The 24776-nt window shown below is 41.6% G+C and overlaps 2 protein-coding genes and 1 long non-coding RNA gene across 9 annotated transcripts; 1 reads left to right on the forward strand and 2 right to left on the reverse strand.

Annotated features, from left to right (window-relative positions):
- Positions 1-848: 848 nt before the first annotated feature.
- On the reverse strand, positions 849-12146 carry LOC115114104 (arf-GAP domain and FG repeat-containing protein 1-like). Of its 3 annotated transcripts, none has more exons than XR_010461753.1 (12): positions 11827-12146; positions 9737-9830; positions 9260-9375; positions 8888-9020; positions 5474-5630; positions 5012-5119; positions 4704-4848; positions 4466-4551; positions 4286-4372; positions 3874-4035; positions 2369-2492; positions 849-2088 (listed from the first exon to the last, which is right to left on the reverse strand). XR_010461753.1 is itself a non-coding variant. In XM_029642091.2 (12 exons), exons 1-12 carry the CDS (start codon positions 11991-11993, stop codon positions 2029-2031), a joined length of 1395 nt encoding a protein of 464 aa, XP_029497951.1. In that variant the 5' UTR covers positions 11994-12146; the 3' UTR covers positions 849-2028. The 3 variants fall into 3 exon arrangements, 2 of the variants coding, with proteins under 2 accessions (XP_029497951.1, XP_029497950.1); XM_029642091.2 differs by having other exon boundaries at positions 2369-2466; positions 4304-4372; XM_029642090.2 differs by having other exon boundaries at positions 2369-2466.
- Positions 12147-12235: 89 nt separating this feature from the next.
- Positions 12236-19228, reverse strand: LOC115114106 (probable flap endonuclease 1 homolog). Of its 3 annotated transcripts, none has more exons than XM_029642094.2 (12): positions 19146-19228; positions 18839-18914; positions 18420-18522; positions 16803-16857; positions 16652-16713; positions 16385-16521; positions 16149-16187; positions 14583-14643; positions 14209-14340; positions 13778-13923; positions 13369-13513; positions 12236-12929 (listed from the first exon to the last, which is right to left on the reverse strand). In XM_029642094.2, the coding sequence occupies exons 1-12, from the start codon at positions 19225-19227 to the stop codon at positions 12873-12875; spliced, it is 1095 nt and encodes a 364-aa protein (XP_029497954.1). In that variant the 5' UTR covers position 19228; the 3' UTR covers positions 12236-12872. The 3 variants fall into 3 exon arrangements, with proteins under 3 accessions (XP_029497954.1, XP_029497953.1, XP_029497955.1); XM_029642093.2 differs by having other exon boundaries at positions 16143-16187; XM_029642095.2 differs by lacking the exon at positions 16149-16187.
- Positions 18517-24084, forward strand: LOC115114019 (uncharacterized). Of its 3 annotated transcripts, none has more exons than XR_010461755.1 (4): positions 18517-18799; positions 22161-22218; positions 22317-22386; positions 22482-24084. It is a non-coding gene; the product is annotated as an uncharacterized LOC115114019 (long non-coding RNA). The 3 variants fall into 3 exon arrangements; XR_010461754.1 differs by lacking the exon at positions 18517-18799 and adding an exon at positions 19295-19370; XR_003861182.2 differs by lacking the exon at positions 18517-18799 and having other exon boundaries at positions 20767-22218.
- The last annotated feature ends 692 nt before the right edge of the window (positions 24085-24776 follow it).

Below are 24776 nucleotides of genomic sequence, written 5' to 3' on the forward strand. Positions count from 1 at the left end.
TTTGGCCTGAATGGCAAGTGTCACGTCTGGAGGAAACCTGGTACCATCCCTATGGTGAAGCATGGTGGTGGCAGCATCATGCTGTGGGGATGTTTTTCAGTGGCAGGGATTGGGAGACTAGTCAGGATTGAGGTAAAGATGAACGGAGCAAAGTAAAGAGAGATCCTTGTGCACCAGAGCACTCAGGGCCTCAGATTGAGGCGAAGGTTCACCTTCCAACAGAACAACGACCACAAGCACACGCCAAGACAATGCAGGAGTGGCTTAGGGACAATCTCTGAACATCCTTGAGTGGCCCAGCCAGAGCCCGGACTTCAACCCGATCGAATATCTCTGGAGACCTGAAAATAGCTGTGCAGCGACACTTCTCATCCAACCTGACAGAGCTTGAGAGGATCTGCAGAGAATGGAAGGAACTCACCAAATACAGGTGTTCCAAGCTTGTAGCATCATACACAAGAAGACAACAGGCTGTAATCCCTGCCAAAAGGTGCTTCAACATAGGGGTCTGAATACTTATACATTTTCACAAATGTCTAAAAACCTGTTTTTGCTTTGTCATTATGGTGTAGATTGAGGGAAAAATGTAATTCATTTTAGAATAAGGCAATAAAGGTAATAAAATGTGGAATAAGTCAAGGGGTCTGAATACTTTCCGAATGCCCTGCATATAGGCCTATCACTGTCGCAAGGCATATGAACTAACAGGTTATAAAGCAAACAACGCAATTATCACAACACATAATTTGTAATGTGGCTTTTTTTGGCTTCCCCTGTGATTTTACCCCCGCATCGTTACGTAATGGGCATAGGGAATTCTAAATGAAAACATTTGAATGAAAAGCATATTGTAGTTAAAAATCTTTAATATTTATACATATATTTATATATGTACACATTGACTTACATATTCCTGTAATGGCAAGTAACGATTAAATTCATTAAAAGTGATTGGGTGCCACAAGTAACCATCTCTCCAAATAAAAACAAACTTCTCAGGTGTTTTATACACACATGCGTGTCAGGTTACATGGAGAGGGCTCGCTGAGAGCACAAGAACCTTTCCTCTCTATTCCCTACTCTCCTTTCCTCTCGTTTTGTGCTGCAGTAGACACCTGCCTGTCATCAAAACGGCTAGTGCCGGAGTTTGGGGTCTCATGCTTTTTTTACCAGGCATTTGTTCCTTTCCAAACGGACTCAAAACTAGCTAACGTTAGTGTGTTTGGGCTGTTGTTACACTTGGACTTATCCCAGTAACAAATAAAAAAAGAGTAAGGCTAAAAGACCTGGGTTGTATTCAAGGTTATTCAACGGTTTTGTAAACCGCTAGGCAAAATGCTGTTGCAACGCCTTGGGATAGCACTATGGTGTTTTGAGCCTAAGAAGAACAGGGCCACGTGCAGTAATAGTGGTATTAATTATGGACCAAATAAAAGTCCCTTTCCCGGATGCCATACCTATAGGCAGAGGCGTCATGCCCATTGAAACCGTTACACATTACATAGTTTATTTTACACGGAATTAAATTATACTGAATTTGACCATCAGTAGCCCCTCAAATAGAATTAGGTGCATATCTCCTCTGCCAGCCTGATAATTCACATAATTCGAGGCAAAAACTCTTCACGTCACCTCAGTTCCCTCCTAGACTTGTATACAACCCTGATTGTTATCCTATAAACACACTGGTAAAAACATAGTGGCACATCCATAATATTGCCCAACCATGTCAAGTCCTTATTATACCTTGTATTTTAATGTGATTACAAATGCCGATATGCACAATAAAGAGCTGTCAAATGAACAAAAAAAATAAAATGTATAGAGAATGTATTTAGTCCAAGGGCATCATTCCATGGCAGTCCCAAATCCCATAGTCCTTTATAATGTCATAAACTAAGCTTTTAATAAAAACTTAAATTCAGAGTTTCAGAACTGTACGTTCACATCACAGGGTGTGACGGAGCCGGTGCATTGAATAGGTGCTGCATGCTGCCCTCTGGTGGTGTTGCCGAGGAGATAGGCGCGCTACAGGAAGGGGTTGGTGGAAGAGCCTCCAGCGGGGTAGGATCCAGCCGGGGCTCCCGCCTGGTTCAAAACAAATGGTTCATCAATATCGTAAAATAACATCACTATCAGCATGACTTCCAAACTCATCCATGAAGATAGCAGAGAGAGCGCAGCTGCATGGGTGACCGCCCACATAGGTGTTGCATGTGCATGTAAATTGTATGTGTTCAGACCTGTATGTGTTATGTCACAAAGTGTTTCACACTGGTATTACAAATATTACTATTAAAGACCACAATGCATCCTTCGGTCCCACAACATGATCTGGAAACGCACACACAAGCTACGAACTGCTCACCATGAATGGGTTATTGGTCATCCCCGGCCCAGCCATGAGCTGCCCAAAGGGGGTCATGGAGGGCTTGGTCTGCCCGTAGACTGGGTATCCACCAGGGCCTGTCCATGCAGAGAAAAAAATCTGGCTGAAATAAACCTGGTAAATGTAACAACTTGCTGGTAAACGTAATAAAATGTTGAACGGTAAAGTTGACTTTTTCTGCTAAATTGTAAAGTTTTTTACGTTAACCGGTGGTTATTACATTAACCGGTGAGTAACAACTTCATGAATAATGTAATAACTTCAACCAAACATGTAATAACATACCAAAATCAATGTTTTGTACTACTACCCTCAATTTGATGCACATACCACCACATACCTAGTGCCAATCACAACACAAACAACTCATACAGGAATACATAGACACTCACAAGCACACATTGAAATGTACACACATGCATAGTCTCACTCACTCACACACCACTTTATTTTATCCTTATTAAATCAAGCTTATTATGTTATCCGGTGGTTATTATGTCAGGTCATCAGTTCAGTAGCAACTTTATTTCATGAACCACAACTTCAACTGATCATGTAATAATAATGTCGGTGTTATTTCCCTTGTTTTTATGGACATGGACTAGTGCTAAAACCATTAATCCGGCACTCTAGGAAAGCTCAAGCAAACACCCAAAGTATTCGAACGATTTCAAATCGGTTTGGCCGATCTGGATGGCACCAGGGCAATTGGTGTGAAATGAACATGTTGAGTAACCTTGCATGAAACCTGAAGACTGCCTTTACAAGGTAACACAAGCTAACAACCTTGGCTTCAGTTCAGTAGAGGCTATCAAAGTCATGTGCTGCACAGAACTAACACAGTCAGTAACACCAGCAACCATCCAGCTCAATACAAACTATACTGAACAAAATATAATATACGTTTATTTGAGAATCAGGTGACGTTCCCCCGGACAAACCAGGAACTAGACAAAAAAAAACCCAGGGACTATGACATAAAGAACCAAAGAACGTCCTAAAAAATATCCCCAGTGTCGTCCCCGGGACCAACCGGGAACTAGACAAGACCGCCAAGGGGACTATGACAACGTTCTGGCGACCATTTTGTGACGCCCTGGGGACTTCTTTAGCGACTAATTATTAGCAGGGAACTATTGTAGATGACATGTTTAGATTTAGCAGCTAAAGTTCTCTTTATCATTCCACAATTTATTACGATTACCAGCTAGCTTTAACATTTACTGGTTTTATTACATAAGAAAAAAATCTACAAGTTATTTCAAACAGAAAAGTTTTTACATTTACCGTTGTTACAGGGATACCTGCCAGAAAAACGACCTTTGTTTATAGTGGAGGCCCACAAGAAAATGTGAAACATTTGGTGAGTCAAAACACAATATTTGGTGGGGGGAGGGGGTGGGGAAATCACAGCTTTGAAGTAAAGTCCAAACTATATTGTGGTATGGGTGAGACTACTAAGGAGAAGAGGGCACACTACTTACCATTGGGTTGCTGGGGGTGGTAGGCCCCCGGCTGGGTGTAAGGGCAAGGGGCCTGGCCAGGGAAGGGCTGCTGGAATGTCCCACTGAAACTGGTCGGGAGGCAGTAAGAGGAGGGGTTCCCAAAGCCAGCAGGCATACTCATAGAGCCTGTGCCAAACGAGGCTACGAAACACAGAGAGAGAGTGGAGGGCGGAGTGAGTACCACAAACACAACCGTACCTTTCAATGTACAGTAGCTACTGATATCAAACAATGCTATTTCAGACAAATTGACACGCATTCACTGGCAGAGGCCGAAACATGTCCTTTAAGCATGCTTGTGTTCATACTTCTGACTTCAACCACACACACACGTTATGCATGTATTTATGTACTTTCACGTGCTCTCTCTCTCTCTCTCTCACACACACACCTGCGGCCGGTGCTATACCATTAGTCTGGAAGGGGTTGGTGGCCATATCCGGGGCGGCGGCAACAAATGGATTATTGGACGGGATGGCTGAAACAGGACATTACATCATGTTTTCATTACATTTGAGGGTCACCCATTTCAGAACTCAATGTTCAGGAATATGTAACACAATCCACTCACCTCCAAAGCCTTGCTGCACATGCATGCTGGGTAATACTGACTGAGTCTGGGCAGGCGAGGTTCCCAACACAGCTCCAAACATATTCCTAGATTCACATAAATACATAACATGAATCAATTTGTTATCTCATTGAATCATAAAAAAACACTTTTTAGCAAGATCCAGAGGCAGTGTTAGTTTGTGCATATCTAAAACCTAATTTTAGTGCCAAGTTTTGAAGTGGCGTCTGTCTCTCACCCCTGGACACTGCTCCCTGTGGGGGCCGAAGAGCTCAGCTCGTTGTCCAGCTCAGCAAGAGCAGCGTAGCGGTCCTCTGCTGAAGTGCCCAGCTGGGACGGAGCCGGTACAGCACCGGCCACCGACGGCACTGGGACACCTCGCCCTACAGAGAGCGAGAGAGACATACACGGGGGTCAATATACACACATGGCAATGGACATGGACACTAACACACAAAAATAAGATAACATGCTGTGCCCCTGTTGGGCTTGGAACAGATATAATGTAAATAAGAGGGAATGTATGAGAATGGGACCCAGGGGTACCTGATGCAAAGGACTGTGAGGGGGGTGAGGTGCTGAAATGTGAAGGTACTCCAGAGTTGCCAAACGCCTCAAAGTTGGCAAAGTCGGCGTTTGAGCTAACCTGAGCCACTGCAAACCACAGAGGAGGAAACGAAACACTGACAACGTGAGGAATGAGGAAATCATAATGTCATTATGGTACATGGGAGGGGGGGCAGATGACAATGATTTAACACAAACACATTATAATAACGTGTTAAGTCTTCTTACACTACTCTTTATAACTGATCATTTCCAAGCCCTCAAGATATGATGTTGTCTCATTGAAGACAAACATTTCGAATCAACTCAATACTGGGAAACTCATGAACTGCCATTTGAGTAAAATTTTCACTTAGTCACCCATTGACATTATTGCACGACTAAGTGGAAATTTGGCTGAAACTGAAGTTAGTTTGAGTGAAGGCCATTCCCACTCATTACCTGACTGGCTCGGGAAATGTGCAAAGTTGGCAAAGTTGGAGTTGCTGGCAGCCTGAGAGGGCGGAGTGGCAAAGATGTCTCCACCCAGGTCAGATAGGAGGTCAAACTTCTTCTCCTGAACTATAGGATAGGCCTGGGAGCGAACCACCACCGGCGACTGGCAGAGGGAGGGAGGGAGAGAGATGAAAGGGCATGAAGAATGACAGCATGCTTTAAAGAAAAATAACTGGGGACATGGGGTTGCGCCCATTGACTTTTAAACTCAGCAAAAAAGAAACGTCCTCTCACTGTCAACTGCGTTTATTTTCAGCAAACGTAACATGTGTAAATATTTGTATGAACATAACAAGATTCAACAACTGAGACATAAACTGAACAAGTTCCACAGACATGTGACTAACAGAAATTGAATAGTGTGTCCCTGAACAAAGGGGGGGGGACAAAAAGTAACAGTCAGTATCTGGTGTGGCCAGCAGCTGCATTAAGTACTGCAGTGCATCTCCTCCTCATGGACTACACCAGGTTTGGCAGTTCTTGCTGTGAGATGTTACCCCACTCTTCCACCAAGGCACCTGCAAGTTCCTGGACATTTCTGGGGGAATGGCCCTAGCCGTCAGCTTCCGATCCAACAGGTCCCAGACGTGCTCAATGGGATTAAGATCTGGGGCCTTCGCTGGCCATGGCAGAACACTGACATTCCTGCCTTGTAGGAAATCACGCACAGAACTAGCAGTATGGCTGGTGGCATTGCCATGCTGGAGGTTCATGTCAGGATGAGCCTGCAGGAAGGGTACTACATGAGGGAGGAGGATGTCTTCCCTGTAACGCACAGTGTTGAGATTGCCTGCAATGACAACAAGCTCAGTCCGATGATGCTGTGACCCCCCCCCCAAGACCATGATGGACCCTCCACCTCCAAATCGATCCCGCTCCAGAGTACAGGCCTCAGTGTAAAGCTAATTCCTTCAATGATAAACGCAAATCTGACCATCACCCACGGTGAGACAAAACCGTGACTCGTCAGTGGCCAGTCCTGTCTGGTCCAGAGACTGTGGGTTTGTGCCCATATCCAACGTTGTTGCCGGTGATGTCTGGTGAGGACTTGCCTTACAATAGGCCTACAAGCCCATCAGTCCAGCCTCTCTCAGCCTATTGCGGACAGTCTGAGCACTGATGGAGGGATTGTGCGTTCCTGGTGTAACTCGGGCAGTTGTTGTTGCCATCCTGTCCCTTACCCGCTGGTGTGATGTTTGGATGTACCGATCCTGTGCAGGTGTTGTTACACGTGGTCTGCCACTGCGAGGACGATCAGATGTCCGTTCTGTCTCCCTGAAGCTCTGCCTTAGACGTCTCACAGTACGGACATTGAAATTTATTGCCCTGGCCACATCTGCACTCCTCATGCCTCCTTGCAGCATGCGTAAGGCACGTTCACGCAGATGAGCATGGACCCTGGGCATCTTTCTTTGTGTTTTTCAGAGTCAGTAGAAAGGCCTCTTCAGTGTCCTAAGTTTTCATAACTGTGACATTAATTGCCTACCGTCTGAACTGTTAGTGTCTTAACGACCGTTCCATAGGTGCATGTTCATTAATTGTTTATGGTTCATTGAACAAGCATGGGAAACAGTGTGTAAACCCTTTACAATGAAGATCTGGGAAGTTATTTGGATTTTTACGAATGATCTTTGAAAGACAGGGCCCCTATTTTATAATGACCAGAGGGTTTGAAAATAAACAAAATTTTAGACCTTTAATAAAGTATCTAAAATTGCTAATGTTGTACTGTAGCTTAGACCCTATTTCACATCATCTGACTTTGTGTTGTACCCACCATCAGTTGAAACATGCTCTTAAATACGGGGTGGGTTTCATTTCAATCACAGAAATAATAGAATGGACCCATCCCTTCAGACCACTGCAAATTAGCTGGTACAAGTATAATTTGAATCACTACAACAAAAGATGACCACCGGTCCGACCACCGTCGAATGTCAACACTAGAACCGCTAATGCCAACGGCCACAGATGATTTTGTAAATAAATAAAACAAATTGGGGTAGAAAAAAGCAACGTACTGCTCCTTCCCTGACTTTTCCTAAATGTCTGTATTTTACATTGCTCAGTTGTCAGAATGTGATTAAAACAAACAGAAGTACAGTACTTAGAGCTTTATACCAGTTGTTTTCTCTCCACACCTATTCCAAGGTAAATGCGCTGTAGGACGTTGGTACCTAGCCAGGCACGAATGTCTCTCTCTCTCTCCTCACCGAATGAATGACGTAGGTTAAATGGATGCGTGGATGACAGAAACGGATAATTGTGCACATTACTTCAACAGAATTCAAATTAGGCCTAACTGAATGATAAGGAGGGTGAAGACAAGAGGTTGAATTCATTTAGAATAATGTAAAATTGGGAGCATAGATATGAGAAGACGAGATTGATTCACGCGTAAAGGCACGGTTAAGGGCCCACAATACAGGGCCCGAGACAATCAATAAATGCCTCCTTTTTTTCATATCTTGTCATGAATATATATTTGTCAAGGTACATATACATTTGTCTTATATCTATTTATCAGCATTAGCACTTATGTTTATACTAAATAATTTGACCGCGGCACCCTGAGGGTTTCTATCCTTCTTTTACATTATACTTTCTAAAGATAAGCTGTTACTGGACTGTATCATTTACTATAACTAAGGCCCGGCGATTCTAGCGTTAAATTGTCAGGTCTATTCTATTATCTATATTTCTATGATTTCAATAGTTTTCCTATGAAGTATTGACAGTATAATTTAAAACAGATATTCCCATTCAAGTCAACATTCTCTGATGTGTGGACCTCCAACCATCTTTGTGGTACCATTTGAAAGTTGACATTTCCAAATGATTCCTATTTTCGTACATTTATCAGCCAAAACATGACATCCACCCTGTATTCAAGAGCATGTTGTATCTCAACCGATGGCGGGCACAAAACAAAACCTAGATGATGTAAAATAGAGTCTAAGCTACAACATATGTGAAACCAATTTATCATGTTGAAAATTTGACGTAAAAAACCCAGAACATTTTAGTTTTTTTGGAAGACAACAAAATAGTTTGACAACGGTGTTTGTAAACTCTTAAATATTATCAATCTCAACCATATATATTTTCCAGTGATGAGGACATGGATGTATGGTGGAGTATGCAAAATGTGTCAACTTTGAACACCATTATCTCTTGAATGTTTTGGCATTCAGGTCTAAAAAGCCACTTTCTGTGCACTTCTACAAATACCTATGGAAGTAAAAAAAGGGATTTTGCATCAGCCTAAAATGGATTTCCCCATATGTTAGGAAATGACTCAAAAGCACATTAGCCTGAAATGTATTACGTCATATGTTAGGAAAGAAGATTGGGAAATACCTGACGCGTTGGGGGGGTCTTGTTAAGCTGCAGGGTTCTCAGGGGCTGGACCTCCGGGGTGCTGCTGGCTGAGGTGCCCGACTTGGAAGCCTGGGCTGTGGCTACCGTTCTAGCCTGGTCTGGAGAGACGTACCTGTGTGCACACAACCATGAATAAAAATAGAATCGATGGGGAGTTCCCAAGGTGAAATCATTTTCACATGTAAAAATGAGCTCCGAGTGTGATTTTACATTAATACAGCACAATAGAAACTGTCGGATCTGCAAATCAAATTATTCTGCTTTTGAAGATGTTCAGTTCACACAACACAATAGAAAGCAAGTGAGTGAAGTTCAGTGAACAGATGAATGAACCAAAAAGAAGCATCTCACCATCTTTTTTTCTCGTACTTTTCCTGGAGGAATTCTTTTACTTTCTGTGGTTCGTGGAAGTCTGGAACAACCAATGTCCGGTCATTGTACAGCCCCAACCAGATGTGTTTACAAACCTAGAGTAGAGAAAATGTTTGGGGAGAGGGTGTGGCGAGAGAGCGCGAGAGAGAAAAAGGAATGCCAATAAACTCCCTAGAGAGAAACAAAAAAACCTCAAATAAAGAAAGCAGACATGAGGAGACAGACATGCATAAAGACACTAATCCAGTGTTTTTCCAATGCTGGTCCTAGGGACCCACAGGGTAAGCCGGATTTTGTTCTAGCCCAATACAAACACATCTGACTCAACTAATCATCAATACCTTTGAATGAATTGGATTTGTTAGTGCTAAACTGGAATAAAAACCTGCACTCCCTGCAGATCACTAGGGTTGAAGTGCACATTTCTTAGTACATTACTTGACCTCATGTCATTACCTCGTTGGTGTGTTTCTGTAGGAATTCGATTTCCTGTTGCGTGAAGGTGGTCATAGAGATGGACTTCACTCTGTGGGGGGGATTCAGCCCTCGTCTAGTTGGGAGTGGAGGGGTATGTATTCGGTGTCATTCAGTTTACAAAGACCAGGCACAACATGACTGCACACTCACAGCTAAACTGTGCATTTACTGACATTCACTGTCAAAAGGGTTGTTCCATTTGATTTCAATCACTTTTTGACCGCACCCCTTTATATTTGAACAAAACTTGTCATATATATTTGCCCATGGTAGAAGTGGCCAGAGAGTGACTTTTTGAACCTGAATGCCAAAACATTTAGGAGATAGAGGTGCTCAAAGTTGCCCCATTTTGCATCAATGTCTTTAACACTGGAAAATATAAACAGGGATGTCAAACTATTTATCCTTTAGCAGCAATTATCAAAAACAACTCATTTTTTGCATATGCTTTAACCATATTTTACATAAGCTGAGGTGTTTGTATTGTGCCCGCTATCTGTTGAGACACAGCATACTGTTGAATACAGGGCGGGTGTAATTTCAATCATAGACATTCATAGAATGGATTTCTCTCGTCAGACCACTGCAAATTAGCTGGTACATAATTGAAATTCTAATGTTTACTTCCAATTACTACCACAAAGATGGCCACCAGTCCCCCCAGCGTAGAATGTCAACTTAAATTGGAATGTCTATTATTTTATCTACATTTCTATGATTTCCATAGGTTTCCTATGGAAGATTGACAGTATAATTTAAAACTGATATTCCCATTCAAGTCAACATTCTGAGGTGTGGACCTCCAAACCATCTTTGTGCTACCATTCAAAGATTACATTTCTATTTTATTCACATTTTAGTACATTTATCTGGCAAACCATGACACCCAATAGCATGCTGTTTCAACCTTTAGCAGGCCTAACAAACACATCAGATGATGTCAAATAAGGTCTAAGCTACATGTGGGGAAAAAACAAGTTTATGCATTTAGATAATTTATGTTAAAATGTTAAAAAATATGTTTGTGAGCTTTTGAATTATATCAAACTCAAACATGTATATTGTCCAGTGATGAAGACATGGATATTTCATGGAAGGGTGGGGTATGCAAAAAGGGTTCACTTTGGGAAACTCCATCTCCTATATGTTTTGGCATTCATGTCCAAAAGAGGTCAAAAAGTGATTGAAATCAGATGGCACATCCCAAAAGTGAAAACCACCAGTGAAAGTCATTATATGACTCATAAGGCTATGCATTCATGTGCCTAGCCTTCACATATGACGTGAGATTATCGCTTGTGGCATCAGTTGTGGTCTTGTTAGAAGTCCTTTCCTATTGTGGTCTCTGAACCATATCATTTGCATTACTTGACCTACTGTCCCATTTCATGTATTCTACAAGACAGTGTCTGTCTGGCACTTATACACTTCCTCTATCTCAGGGATGGAAAACTACAATCCCTGGGGGCCTGATTTTTGTCACTTTCCCCCCAGCCCTATAACTAACACACCTGATTAAACAGAATTGCATTCTAAACTGAATACCTTGATTAGTTGATTATTGGAGTAAGGTGTTTTAGCAGGAGTTGGAGCAAAAAGTGTGTCAACAATCAGGCCCCCCGAAGACTGCCAATCCCTGCTCGATCTATACACATATAGGCGTGAGCAACGGATGTCCCAAACTACGCCTACAGTATAGACGAGATTATTGGGAAATAGGTTCGCCGGTGCGGTGACGTGCCGTTTTGACACACTGGTCAAATATTAGCCTTTTATCAGACAAGTACTTTCGGCACAAACAATCCTTTAGTTAGTTGCCAAGCTAGGTATGGAACTGAATATTGACCTTCTAAAGATTGGGAATTGAGACCCCTCCTTTACAACAAAGCATGGGCTTGCGACCCAGCCCAACAAATGGCCTCGCGCTAACGTCGGATAGCATTTACCTGCCGAGTTGGGGAGCTTGCCAGCGTTAGGCTAAACCACCAAAACACGTAATAAAGAGCGTCCTTTTGCTTTAAAAACAAGCCCACATAAAAACACAACCATAGAATCAACACAGTACTTACAAGATGCCAGAACAGGTGGTACAGACGAAGGAACCCACTGTCATGTTGGCATAAGTCGGGCCGCGCTGGTCGCAATCAAAGCACTTCCTATTCGGGGGTTGGCTAGTCATTTCCCGAAGCATCTTGAGATGAGTCTCCTCTTGCTTTCGCTTCGCACTCGTCGCCATGGTTGAGAAATGGGGCTACTAACGGTGGGAGAAGTTTATCGAGGCCTAGGGAGAGGATGTATTCGGGGAGGCTTGCCTCGACAGCGGTGGTGGTTCAGACACCTTGCTGAGAGGTCTAGTGGGACCGACACGTTCCTTCTTCGTTGGCATACAAGAGGTGTACCAGACAACTAACCGGAAAGTGACTGACACCTACCGGTGGGAAGATCTGGTGGGCAGCAATGACCATTCGACAAATTACATTGATGAATAAAAGTTTAATAGTAAATACCATCATACTGTCATCTTGTGTAAAAACACAGATACAAGAGATTATCATATTTTGGTCTCTACTTTGACATGATCATGTTTATCAAGATAAGAAAGTCCTTTGCCTCAAATTTGGCACTGTTGAGGGTAGCAGGTGTCCACCAAATAAGCCATGAGCCCATCTGACCTTCCTCCATAGAAATCAATCGGCTCCTGTTTTGGAAGAGGGAACAAGCAAGCCAAGGCCCCACAGACAGTGGTTGCACTGTTCTCGCCAATGAGTCTCCGCCTCTGCTCACCCTGTTTACTTGCTCCCTAGGAGTTGCCCTGGTCATGTTCATTAGGGCACGTTTTTAAAACGGAAATCGAATATGAGCATTACTTATTGGATATGCCCAGGTAGTCTGCCCCCTTCATTAGGCGGTGCCTAATGAACACGACCCCGAGGTACTCGCTGTCACAAATCTTTACATAATAAGAATTGGTTTATGCTCAATCGTTAGGAAGTAGATCAGTTGATCTGCACAGCTCCTTTCTCAGGTAGACCCTCATGAACAAGCTTTTAACTGTCAGACAGTTGGTTGGTAAGGATGCATTTGCAGTACCACCAGACTCCGTCGGAGGGCACTGTCACTTTGGCCTCGCTCTCTTTTCTTTGGTGCCAATGGAATCCCCAGTTTCAGACGGCTACAAGTGGAGATAAGGCTGGTATTTCAGACACAACACAATAACTGAATACATACCAGAAATACACAGGCTAATTTAGGTGACACATCCCTTTAGTCTAGATTCCAGTCTGTTTCTGCTTTAGCCAACCTGTAATCATGAAATGTTATATTGCCAAACAAGGCAAGGCAACAATGTGACATTGTTACAACAATGTGACAAGTTAACCTTAGCTGTATTGGATATAGTGGACCAATGTAAAGGGTTGATACAGTATGGGGATCTCCAAAGCCATAAATACCGTAGATATGAAACATTTGGCATCAATGAACAGGCTAATAAAGTCTGATATATAGCCATCTCTATACCAGGCTCTGGGCCTTGAGATATAGAGTTTAGCAGGTACTCCCACCATAAAATGGTGAGGTGTCATAAAAGTGTCATAGTGGGGTTATATTACCTGTTGCCTTTTCCGTGTAACACGGAAGAAGTCCTCCTTGCGAGTTTGTCGGCTCTGTCCTGCTGCCTTGTCCTCCTCCCTCTCCTTCCTCAGGCGTTCACGCTTCTCACTGAACTTCTGCATTCGACCTCGTACTCTTTGCTCCCTACATAACACACACACATATATGGAATAATTCCGTTTTAGATTACTGGGCAAGGACATAAAACAACCATGCACTGCAGATATAGAGGACTCGATTTGTGCACACCAGGGGTCGCATATATCAAGCGCCTCAGTTTGACTTTTTCGAACACAATTAATAAGATTACATGGACAAGGGGAACCTGATCCTACTCTGAGATGCTTGATACATATGGCCCCTGGTCTAATTCCAAAGGTGGTCGGTCATACAGGACCAGAACAGTACTTGACGTGTTTCTCGTGGCACAGAAAGTGGACCAGGGCCTCCTCATCTGGCTCAGTCCAGACCAGGTTCGGGAGCTCGGTCAGGGGGGCATCCAAAAACAGCTTGCGGGCATCCTGATACTGCCAGAACAGTGGGACAGGGTGGGTCTGAAGGAGGAGGGAGAAAAGGGGTTGGGTGTTAGTCTAATTACATGGACAGGAACATAGCATAGAAGGTGAGGTCTGAGATGAAAAATGAAATAATCATTAGTTCATATATGTTATTCATATGTGGAGTGGTAACAAATGACATAGATCATTTAATATTTTCTTGGTTTACTAGTATATTTATCCAGACTTAAAGATAAGACTTCAGCAAACACATTGGCACCAAAATCTCCAAGACAATTGCATTGCAGTAATATGAACAGTTGTCAGGGAGGGAACATGTACCTTTCTGTTGATGTTCAGCACCACGTTCTCTATGTTCCGGTGCTGCTGGATCAGAGTCAGAGCTCTCTTAGGTCCAAGGCCTGTGATTTTGTCACAGTAGTCACAGCCCAACAAGATACACAGGTCCACAAACTGACATACATTAGGAGGAAAGACAAGGGGTGTTAGCCTAAGAGATTAAATATCACTGAATAGATAGTATGGGAGCATTTTGAGGGTTGAGGGACAGTTGAGAGATTACACTTGAGAGAAAGGTACATGATGTTTATGCCTTACAAGAATGTAGTATGCTTGTACACATGATGCCTATGAACATGTGATGAAGGTCTTTGCCTCATTCAATACAAATGCTTTGGGTGGAGGAGGTATCTTACCTCTTCATGTGTTATCTTCAAAATGTCTAGCAGCCTGGGCAGAGAGTACTCAATGACTTCGCTGCGAGGAGAAGAAGAATTCGATTTAGAGACCCAGAGAACTGGCCATCAGTCATTACAGTTACAACATCAGTCATCATGTTTTATTTTTATTTTTTTACTAATACTTTGCCACAAAGTGCTTAGAAGTAACCATGGCCATATGATATGATATACCATATGATATGTTATGAATTGCAATTTGTACAATATGTTGTGAATCACAATTAGTACATCATGCTACGAATTTTCAAAAACATATGATATATGTTACGAATTCCAATTTATTGTGGCTAACACTAGCTAGGTGGCTAACGTTAGCTAACCTAGGTGTTAGGGGTTAAGGTTAGGGTCAGTGTTATGCATGAAACACACCAACAATCTCTGTACCGATAGTCTGCCAATAGGTATTTATCACAGTGGGAGTGTTCCTTCTCTTGCTAGAACAAAAGCAGTACCTGCTGCTTGCAGACCCGGTAGCGCCGAACCTACCGATTCTACTTGTAGAATCGCAATGCTCGTGTCAATGGCCAACTACTTCACTTTGAGCCAATCAGAGAGCACAAACCCCCACGTGGGGGAGCCAACACTTCATATGCAATGTTGGCTATTGAATAGTAGCCAGCTAAGTGCACAGATGCAATACACACAACACTAAACACTTCCTCCAAACTATCTAACCACTGTAGCTAGTATTGGCATTATAATTAAATCACAATGGATTTGCTAGTTTTCCATTAAACAGCTGCCTGTGTTAGCTGCTGAGTTAGCCAGCTAAGGACACTGCACTATGTTGCTCTAGCTAGCAAATATGCTAACTTTAGCTAGCTAGCTAAACATTTGGCTATGGGCTGGCAATGACAGTATGGGATTATGGAGAGTGAATTAAATTGATTCTTCGTCATCTTGCTAGGTAGTTATCTAGCTGTGGTCATCTGGTTAGTATCAACAAGGGCTTTCTATAAAATAGCAACATTAGCGCAACATTTGCCAGAGTGTCCATGTCTCCATCCAATTTGCTACACCCGTATAACAACTTCTAAATATGTGTATGCGACCAATTTGATTTGATAGCTTGGAATGTAGACCATAAGTAATACGCACAGATATGCAAAGCCAAACAACGCAACGGCCACATTCTGGTTTGGAGTATTTTAACAAGGCTTTTGTGCCTGACGACTTCCAAGTTCTTTGCTGTGTGAATAAAAAAGACATTGACTGCAGACCCCCTGTTCAGAGGTGCTAAGTACTGTCGGCAGGCAAACGTTTCACTATCCTGCTGGTGTCTTGAGCTTTTATAGTTAAGCTTAGGGTTAAGGTTATGAGTGATGTTAAAGGGTTAAAGTTAGGTTTAGGGGAATTGTTAGCTAGCATGCTAAGTAGTTGCAAAGTAGCTAAAAAGTAGTAAGTAGTTACAACGTTGATAATTAGCTCAAATGTGATGAGATTCGAACATGCAACCTTGTAGTTTCTTGACATTCGCGTTATTTGGGTTGCTAGACATTCATCTTATACACTCACCCATACCAAATCATTGTCTTATGTAACCATTGGGGCAGCAGGTAGCTTTAACAGAAAGACCATCATTGAAAATAATAATTTGTTATTAACTTACTTGCTTAGTTAAAAAAAAGGTAAAATAAATACAAAACATAACATATCATAATAAGTTGAGTGTCCATGAAGTACATTTACTATATTACGTCTAGTCTATGAGACCAGGCTGTATAGACATGGTTATGGACTCAAAGGTGCACTCTCACCTGTTTTTCTTGGCATTGAGCTGGCGGATTAGGATGTTTCCACCAAAGGGCAAAGTGTCCATGTCTTCTGATGCTACCGCGTCTACTGTGCCCTGTTTCACCAGGTAGGCACATAGTGCCTCGCCATCTCCTGGAGCCTGGAGAGAGCGAGAGAGTGGAAGGAGAGGGTTCATATGTTTTGGTGGTTGGTTTTTGTTCAAGACAACTTGGTATAATTAGGGTATGTGTTCAGGGTTAGCATGCTACATAGAGCACTCGCACACTGACCTCGATGATGGGCACACCCATAAGCTTCAGAAGGTGGAGACAGTCCTGTGTCTGAAGGGACACTACAGGTGCCCACAGAGAGGTCAAAAGTAAAATACAGGAAGATGGAAAACTAGTATGCGCTGTGATTGAATTCCAATGTTTCTCTTACCTGCTCCTGAATGACTGGGGGAGCTCCAGCCTGCAGCCTGTGCCCTCTTCTCCAACTGAAAGAAAACAGAGAATACAATTCAATTAAATCGTATTGACATGGACTGTAGCAAATTGTACCCTGAGGTACAGTGCATTCCAAAAGTATTCATAGCCCTTGACTTATTCCACATTTTGTTGTCACAGACTGAAATTGATTAAATAAGATTTTTTTCCTCACCCATCTAGACACAATACTCTGTAGAAGCACCTTTACCAGTGATTACAACTGTGAGTCTTTCTGGGTAAGTCTCAGAACTTTCCAAACCTGAATTGTACAACATTTGCCATTATTATTTTCAAAATTCTTCAAGCTCTATCAAATGGGTTGTTAATTATTGCTAGACAACCATTTTCAGGTCATGCCATAGATTTAAGTAGATTTAAGTCAAAACTGTAACTCGGTCACTCAGTAACATTAACTGTCTTCTTGGTAAGCAGTTCCAGTGTAGATTTGGCCTGGTGTTGTAGGTTATTTTCCTGCTGAAAGGTGAATTCATCTCCTAGTGTCTGGTGGAAAGCAGACTGAACCAGGTTTTCCTCTAGGATTTTGCCTGTGCTTAGCTCCATTCCGTTTGTTTTTTATCCTGAAAAACTCCCCAGTCCTTAACGATTACAAGCATACCCATAACATGATGCAGCCACCATTATGCTTGAAAATTTGGAGAGTGGTACTCAGTAATGTGCTGTATTGGATTTGCCCCAAACATAACACTTCGTATTCAGGACAAAAAGTGAATTGCTTTCACCAAGTCTTTTGCAGCATTACTTTAGTGCCTTGTCGTAAACAGGATGCATATTTTGGAATATTTTTATTCGAGCTTCCCACTCTGACAATTATGCTAGTATTTTAGAGTAACTACAATGTTGTTGATCCATCCTAAGTTTTCTTCTAACACAGCCATTAAACTCTGTAACTGTTTAAAAGTCACCATTGATCTCATTGTTGCTGGCAACTGAGCTAGGAAGGATGCCTGTATCTTTGCAGTGACTGGGTGTATTAATACACCATCCAAAGTGTAATTATTAACTTCGCCATGCTGTAATTGATATCCAATGTCTCCCCCCCCCCCTCTACCAATAGCTGCCCTTCTTTGCCAGGCATTGGAAAACCTCCCTGGTCTTTGTGGTCTAATCTGTGTTTTAAATTCACTGCTCGACTGAGGGACCTTACAGATAATTGTACGTGTGGGGTACAGAGATGAGATAGTGTTTAACCAGATTGTTTAATGACTATTATTGTACACAGTGAGTCCATGTAACTTATTATGTGACTTGTAAAACACATTTTTACTCCTGAACTTATTTAGGCTTGTCATAACAAAGGGGTTTAATACTTGACTCAAGACATTTCAGCTTTCATTTTTTATTAATTTGGAAAAAATGTTTAAAAAAAAAACATAATTCCACCTTGACATGGGGTATTGTGTGTAGGCCAGTGACAAACAACTCTCAATTTAATCAATTTTGAATTCAGGCTCTAACAACAAAATGGGGAAAAAGTCAAGGGGTGTGAATACTTTCTGAAGGCACCGTAGGTAGCTATGGTCTCAGCTGTAATTCTAAGAGCACCACTAACCACAGCCCTTTTCTCTCCAGGAGGCTTCCCATCGAACACAAACAATGGTTTGATGTCATGCTCCAGGAAGGTTAGCGTTCGAAAGAACAAACCTGTCAAGGGACTAGAGTGAAAGGATGGGAACATGGGTTAGAAACAGAAACATGGCCCAGAATTCAGTTAGTTTACACAGGTCTACACATCCCAATAGTCTAAAGTGACTCCCTCTCTTCCTCTAGCTACTTACTTCATCTGCACTGACTGGAAATAATTGGACAGATGACAGTAAATAACTGGTAGACATTCGCCATATGCTTTCCCCTATCCTGTGATTTTAGATCAGTGCCGATGAAGGAGGAAGAAGCCACATTTGAGGTGCTGTCAACAAAGCCAACGTTTGGGTAAGCGTCTCAATTTAGAAGTTTGAAATGACAGCTCACCCCAGTAACCGAAGATTTGGTACTGCAGTGCGGAACTGGTTCAGAACAATGGAGGTGTCCAACGCAATGATCTTTCCTAAAATTTTGAGACAAAACAAATGACTGCATTTGTAAAATCTTTGAGTGAACTCAATGAGTAGGAAACATCCAACTGTGCCCATATCTAGTACTGGATTAAACTTGACCAAGCTAGTTTGATAACGTGAATAATGCCTGCCCTGTCTGGTAGAGTCAATGTTGATACTAGTAGCAAACTGCATGCTAGCTAGCTAACGTTAGCCTTAAGTAGCTAAGCATGCAAACTTACCTGTGTAGTCGCAGATCTCTTTGTAAGAAATGGCACCAGGTGCATCGCTACGAATCAAATCTGCCAGTTTTGTAATACCCATTGTGCTTGTCTGACAGTTAGTTATAAAGCCAACACATTAGATACACAGTTTTGGTGATGCTGTGCACCCGGAAACCTGCTTTGTTGTTGCTACACGAATCTACCAATAGGGGCAGGAGGGATCAAACAAATGGAGAGAGCACGGTAAGAGACTATACCTTAAAAAGCCACCCATAATTTCTTACAGTAAACAATTTACAAACAATCCATTGATATACAGTGAACAAAAATATAAACGCAACATGTAAAGTATGGTCCCATCTTTCCTGATATGAAATATACGATCCCAGAAATGTTCCATATGCACAAAAAGCTTATTTCTCTCAAATGTTGTGCCCAAATATGTTTACATCCCTGTTAGTGAGCATTTCTCCTTTGCCACACGAATCCATCCACCTGACAGTTCTGGCATATTAAGAAGCTGATTAAACAGCATGATATTACGCAGGTGCACCTTGTCCTGGGGACAACAAAAAGCCACTCTAAAATGTGCTGTTTTGTCACACATCACAATGCCACAAATGTCTCAAGTTTTGAGGGAGCATGCAATTGGCATGCTGACTGCATAAATGTCCACCAGACACAAGCCACCCCCAATGTGGAGAATTTGGCAGTACGTCCAACCGGCCTCACAACCGCAGACCACGTGTATGGTGTCGTGTGGGTGAGCGGTTTGCTGATGTCAATGTTGTGAACAAAGTGCCCTATGGTGGCAGTCGGGACAACGAACACAATTGCATTTTATCGATGGCAATTTGAATGGACAGAAATAATGTGACGAGATCCTGAGGCCCATTATGAGACTCATTTTTTTAAAGGAATCTGTGACCAAGGGATGTTTATCTGTGTTCCCAGTCATGTGAAATTCATAGAGTAGGGCCTAATAAATGTATTTCAATTTCCTGATTTCCTCATGAACTTGAAAAGTTTAGGGTCACTTAGAAATGTCCTTTTTGAAAGAAAAGCACATTTTTTTGTCAATTAAAAGAACATCAAATTGATCAGAAATACAGTGTAGACATTGTTAATGTTGTAAATTACTATTGTAAAAACGGCAGATTTTTCAATGGAATATCTACATAGGCGTACAGAGACCCATTATCAGCAACCATCACTCCTGTGTTCCAATGTCACACAGTGTTGAATGAGATCTTCAGTTTCTTGGCAATTGCTTGGAAGGAATAGACTTCATTTTTCAGAACAAGAATAGACTGACGAGTTTCAGAAGAAAGTTCTTTGTTTCTGGCCATTTTGAGCCTGTAATCGAACCCACAAATGCTGATGCTCCAGATACTCAACTTGTCTAAAGAAGGCCAGGTGTATTGCTTCTTTAATTAGCACAACAGTTTTCAGCTGTGCTAACATAATTGCAAAAGGGTTTTCAAACGATCAGTTAGCCTTGGATTAGCTAAAACAACGTGCCATTGGAACACAGGAGTGATGGTTGCTGATAATGGGTCTCCTTACGCCTATATAGATATTCTGTTAAAAATCTGCCGTTTCCAACTACAATAGTCATTTACAACATTAACAATCTCTACCCTGTATTTCTGATCAATTTTATGTTCTTTTAATGGCCAATCTTTTTTTACTCTGTTATTATCTATGCATAGTAATTTTAATAACTCTACCTACATGTACATATTACCTCAATTACCTCGACTAACCTGTGCCCCAGCACATTGACTCTGAACAGGTACCCCCTGTATATAGCCTCACTATTGTTATTTTACTGCTTCCCTTTAATTATTTGTTACGTTCATTTCTTATTCTTATTTTTTTTCAAGTATTTTTTTATTTTAATTTTTAATTTTTAATTACATAGTTGGTTAGGGCTTGTAAATAAGCATTTCACTGTAAGTTCTACACCTGTTGTATTCGGGGAATGAGACATACAATTTGATTTGATAAACAGTACCAGACAAAAGTTTGGAAGCACCTACTCATTCAAGGGTTTTTCTTTATTTTTTACTATTTTCTACATTGTAGAATAGTAGTGAAGACATAAAAACTATTAAATAACAAATATGGAATCATGTTGTAACCAAAAAAGTGTTAAACAAATCAAAATATATTTTATATTTGAGATTCTTCAAAGTAGCCACTCTTTGCCTTTATGACAACTTTGCAACCTCTTGGCTTTCTCTCAACCAGCTTCAAGAGGTAGTCACCTGGAATGTATTTCAATTAACAGGTGTGCCTTGTTAAAAGTTCATATGTGGAATTTCTTTCCTTATTATTGCGTTTGAGCCAATCAGTTGTGTTGTGACAAGGTAGGGGTGGTATACAGAAGAAATCCCTATTTGGTTAAAGACAAATTCCATATTATGGCAAGAATAGCTCAAATAAGCAAAGAGAAATGACAGTCCATCATTACTTTAAAAAGGCTAAGAGGCAGTATTCGGAAGTTCGGATGACTGACGTGCCCAAAGTAAACTGCCTGTTATTCAGGCCCAGCTAGGTCATGTATATAATTGGTAGTATTGGATAGGAAACAATGTGAAGTTTCTAAAACTGTTGAAATAATATCTGTGACTATAACAGAACTGATATGGCAGGCGAAAACCCGAGGAGAATGCATCCAGAATTTTGTTTTTGAGGTCACCCATTGAAATGCTTGTCTATGGGAAATTCAAAGGAAATCCTCCCATATTGCAGTTCGTATGGCTTCCACTAAATGTCAACAGTCTTTAGAAAGTGTTTCAGGCTTGATTTTTGAAATATGAATTAGTAGTTTTTCAAGGTGGCTCTCATTTTGACTGGAGTCTTGTGGCGTGCGTGTATGAGGGCACACACATCGTTATTTATCTCCGGTATTTTATCTCTCTTATTTATCGTTTATTTACATATTAGGGTACCTGAGGATTGATTAGAAATGTTTGAACAAAGTTTATTGGTATCTTTTGTGATTCCTTTGTATGCATGTTGAACTAGTGGAACGGGTGGATTGCTGAATCAAACGCGCCAACTAAACTGAGGAAGATTTTCAAAGGTAAGTGATTTATGTTATCGCTATTTCTGACTTTTGTGAGACCTCTGCTGGTTTGGAAAATGTTTTTAATGCTCTTGTATGTGGGGCGCTGTCCTCAGATAATCGCAGGGTATGCTTTCGCCGTAAAGCCTTTTTGAAATCTGACAAAGCAGCTGGATTAACAAGAAGGTAAGCTTTTAAATGATGCATGACACTTGTATTTACATGAATGTTTAATATTACGATTTTTGTTTTTTGAATTTTGTGCTCTGCAATTTCCCCAGATGTTGTCGAGATGGGGAGCTAGGCTCCCACCAAGCCTTAAGAAGTTTTTAAGACATGAAGGTCAGTCAATCAGGAACATTTCAAGAACTTTGAAAGTTTCTTCAACTGCAGTTGCACAAACCATCAAGCGCTAGGATGAAACTGTCTCTCATGAGGACCGCCACAGGAAAGGGAGACCCAGTGACCTCTGCTGCAGAGGATAAGTTCATTAGAGTTAACTGCATATCAGATTGAAGCCCAAATAAATGCTTCACAGAGTTCATGTTACAGATAAATCTCAACATGAACTGTTCAGATGAGACTGCATGAATCAGGCCTTCATGGTCGAATTGCTGCAAAGAAACCACTACTTTAGGACACCAATAAAAAGAAGAGACTTGCTTGGTTCAAGAAACTCAAGCAATGGACATTAGACCAGTGGAAATCTGTCCTTTGTCTGATTAGTCCACATTTGAGGTTTTCAGTTCCAACCGCCTTGTCTTTGTGAGATGCAGAGTAGGTGAACGGATGATCTCTGCATGTGTGGTTCCCACCGTGAAGTATGGCGGAGGAGGTGTGATGGTGTGGGGGTGCTTTGCTGGTGACACTGACTGTGATTGAATAAGAATTCAAGGCACACTTAACCAGCATGGCTACCATAGCATTCTGCAGCGAATCACCATCCCATCTGGTTTGCGCTTATTGGGACTATCATTTGTTTTTCAACAGGACAATGAACAAAAACACACCTCCGGCGTCGACAGAGATGGTCGCCTTGCTTAGCGTTCTTAGGAAACTATGCTGTATTTAGTTTTTTTAATGTATAATTTCTTACACTGTTACCCCAGGAAATATTAAGTCTTATTACATACAGCCAGGAGGAACTATTAGATATAAGAGCAACGTCCACTTACCAACATCATGACCAGGAATACGACTTTCCCAAAGTGGATCCTCTGTTTGGTCCACCACCCAGGACAATGTATTGGATCCCAGCAGGCGACACCGCTCCTGAGTACGCCAATGTCCAGTCTCTTGACAGCAAGGTAGACGAAATCCGAGCGTGGGTTGCTTTCCAGAGAGACATCAGAGACTGCAACATTCTCTGTTTTACGGAAACATGGCTCACTCGGGATACATTATCAGATCGGTACAGCCACCTGGTTTCTTCATGCATCTCGCCAACAGAAACAAACATAACTCTGGTAAGAAGAAGGGCGCGGGTGTATGCCTCATGATTAACGAGTCGTGGTGTGACCTTAACAACTGTCACGACTTCCGCCGAAGTTGGCTCCCCTGCCTGTTCGGGCAGTGCTCGGCGGTCGTCGTTGCCGTCCTACTAGCCGCTACCGATCCCTTTTTCGTTTGTCTGTTTGTTTTGTCTTATTAGTTTGACCTGTGCGTATTCTGGTTTAATTAGCTTCCCTATATGTAGTAGTTTGACCCGCCCTTGTTTTGTGCGGGATTGTCTTAATGTTACGTGTGTGCATGTTAGGTAGTGGTGTATTTTCTTTTCTTTACTTGACACCCTGTGGTTTTTGGGTTGTCTTGTATAGTGTCCTGCACCCTGTATTTTGTTGGGCTTATTATTTTTGTGTGCAAGAGTAAAGCACTTCAACTCAGTTACTCTCTCTCTCTGCGTCTGATTCCTGCACCCACCTAGTCCCGCGTGACAACAACATACAGGAACTGTAGTTAAACAATTTAAAGGCAGTGCTACCAAATACTAATCTAGTGTGTGCAATTTTCTGACCCACTGGGAATGTGATGAAAGAAATAAAAGCTGAAATAAATCATTCTCTCTACTATTATTCTGACATTTAAAATGAAGTGGTGATCCTAAATGACCTAAAATGGATTTTCTTCTAAATTAAATGTCAGGAATTGTGAAAAACTGAGTTTAAATGTATTTGGCTAAGGTGTATGTAAACTTCTGACTTCAACTGTAACCCCACCAGTCCTATTTATGATATCATTTACAAAGATGATACCTTTTCATTTTTTAAATATTGAGAAATACCATTTTTTTAATCAATTAGTTTGAGTTTAACCACGATTTTTGTTGTATTATTTTGGTCTGTATTTTCTGGTGGATTAAACTGAAATTGCAGCCAATTTTCTTTGGCTTGTTAAAAAAAAAGTTTTATTTTGATAATTGATTTCATTTTCAAATAACCGAAAGTCAGCGGTTGTAATCTGAATTGTGGGAAAAAGGCCATTCTTGAACATTGGGGTGAGATACTAATTTTCTGGAGAACCAGTTTGGGTTTAAGTATAACTTGTGTACGACTGACGCCTTTAGTGAGAGGTCGAAT

Source organism: Oncorhynchus nerka, linkage group LG9b (assembly GCF_034236695.1).
Source record: "Oncorhynchus nerka isolate Pitt River linkage group LG9b, Oner_Uvic_2.0, whole genome shotgun sequence".
Classification (NCBI taxonomy): Eukaryota; Metazoa; Chordata; class Actinopteri; order Salmoniformes; family Salmonidae; genus Oncorhynchus; species Oncorhynchus nerka.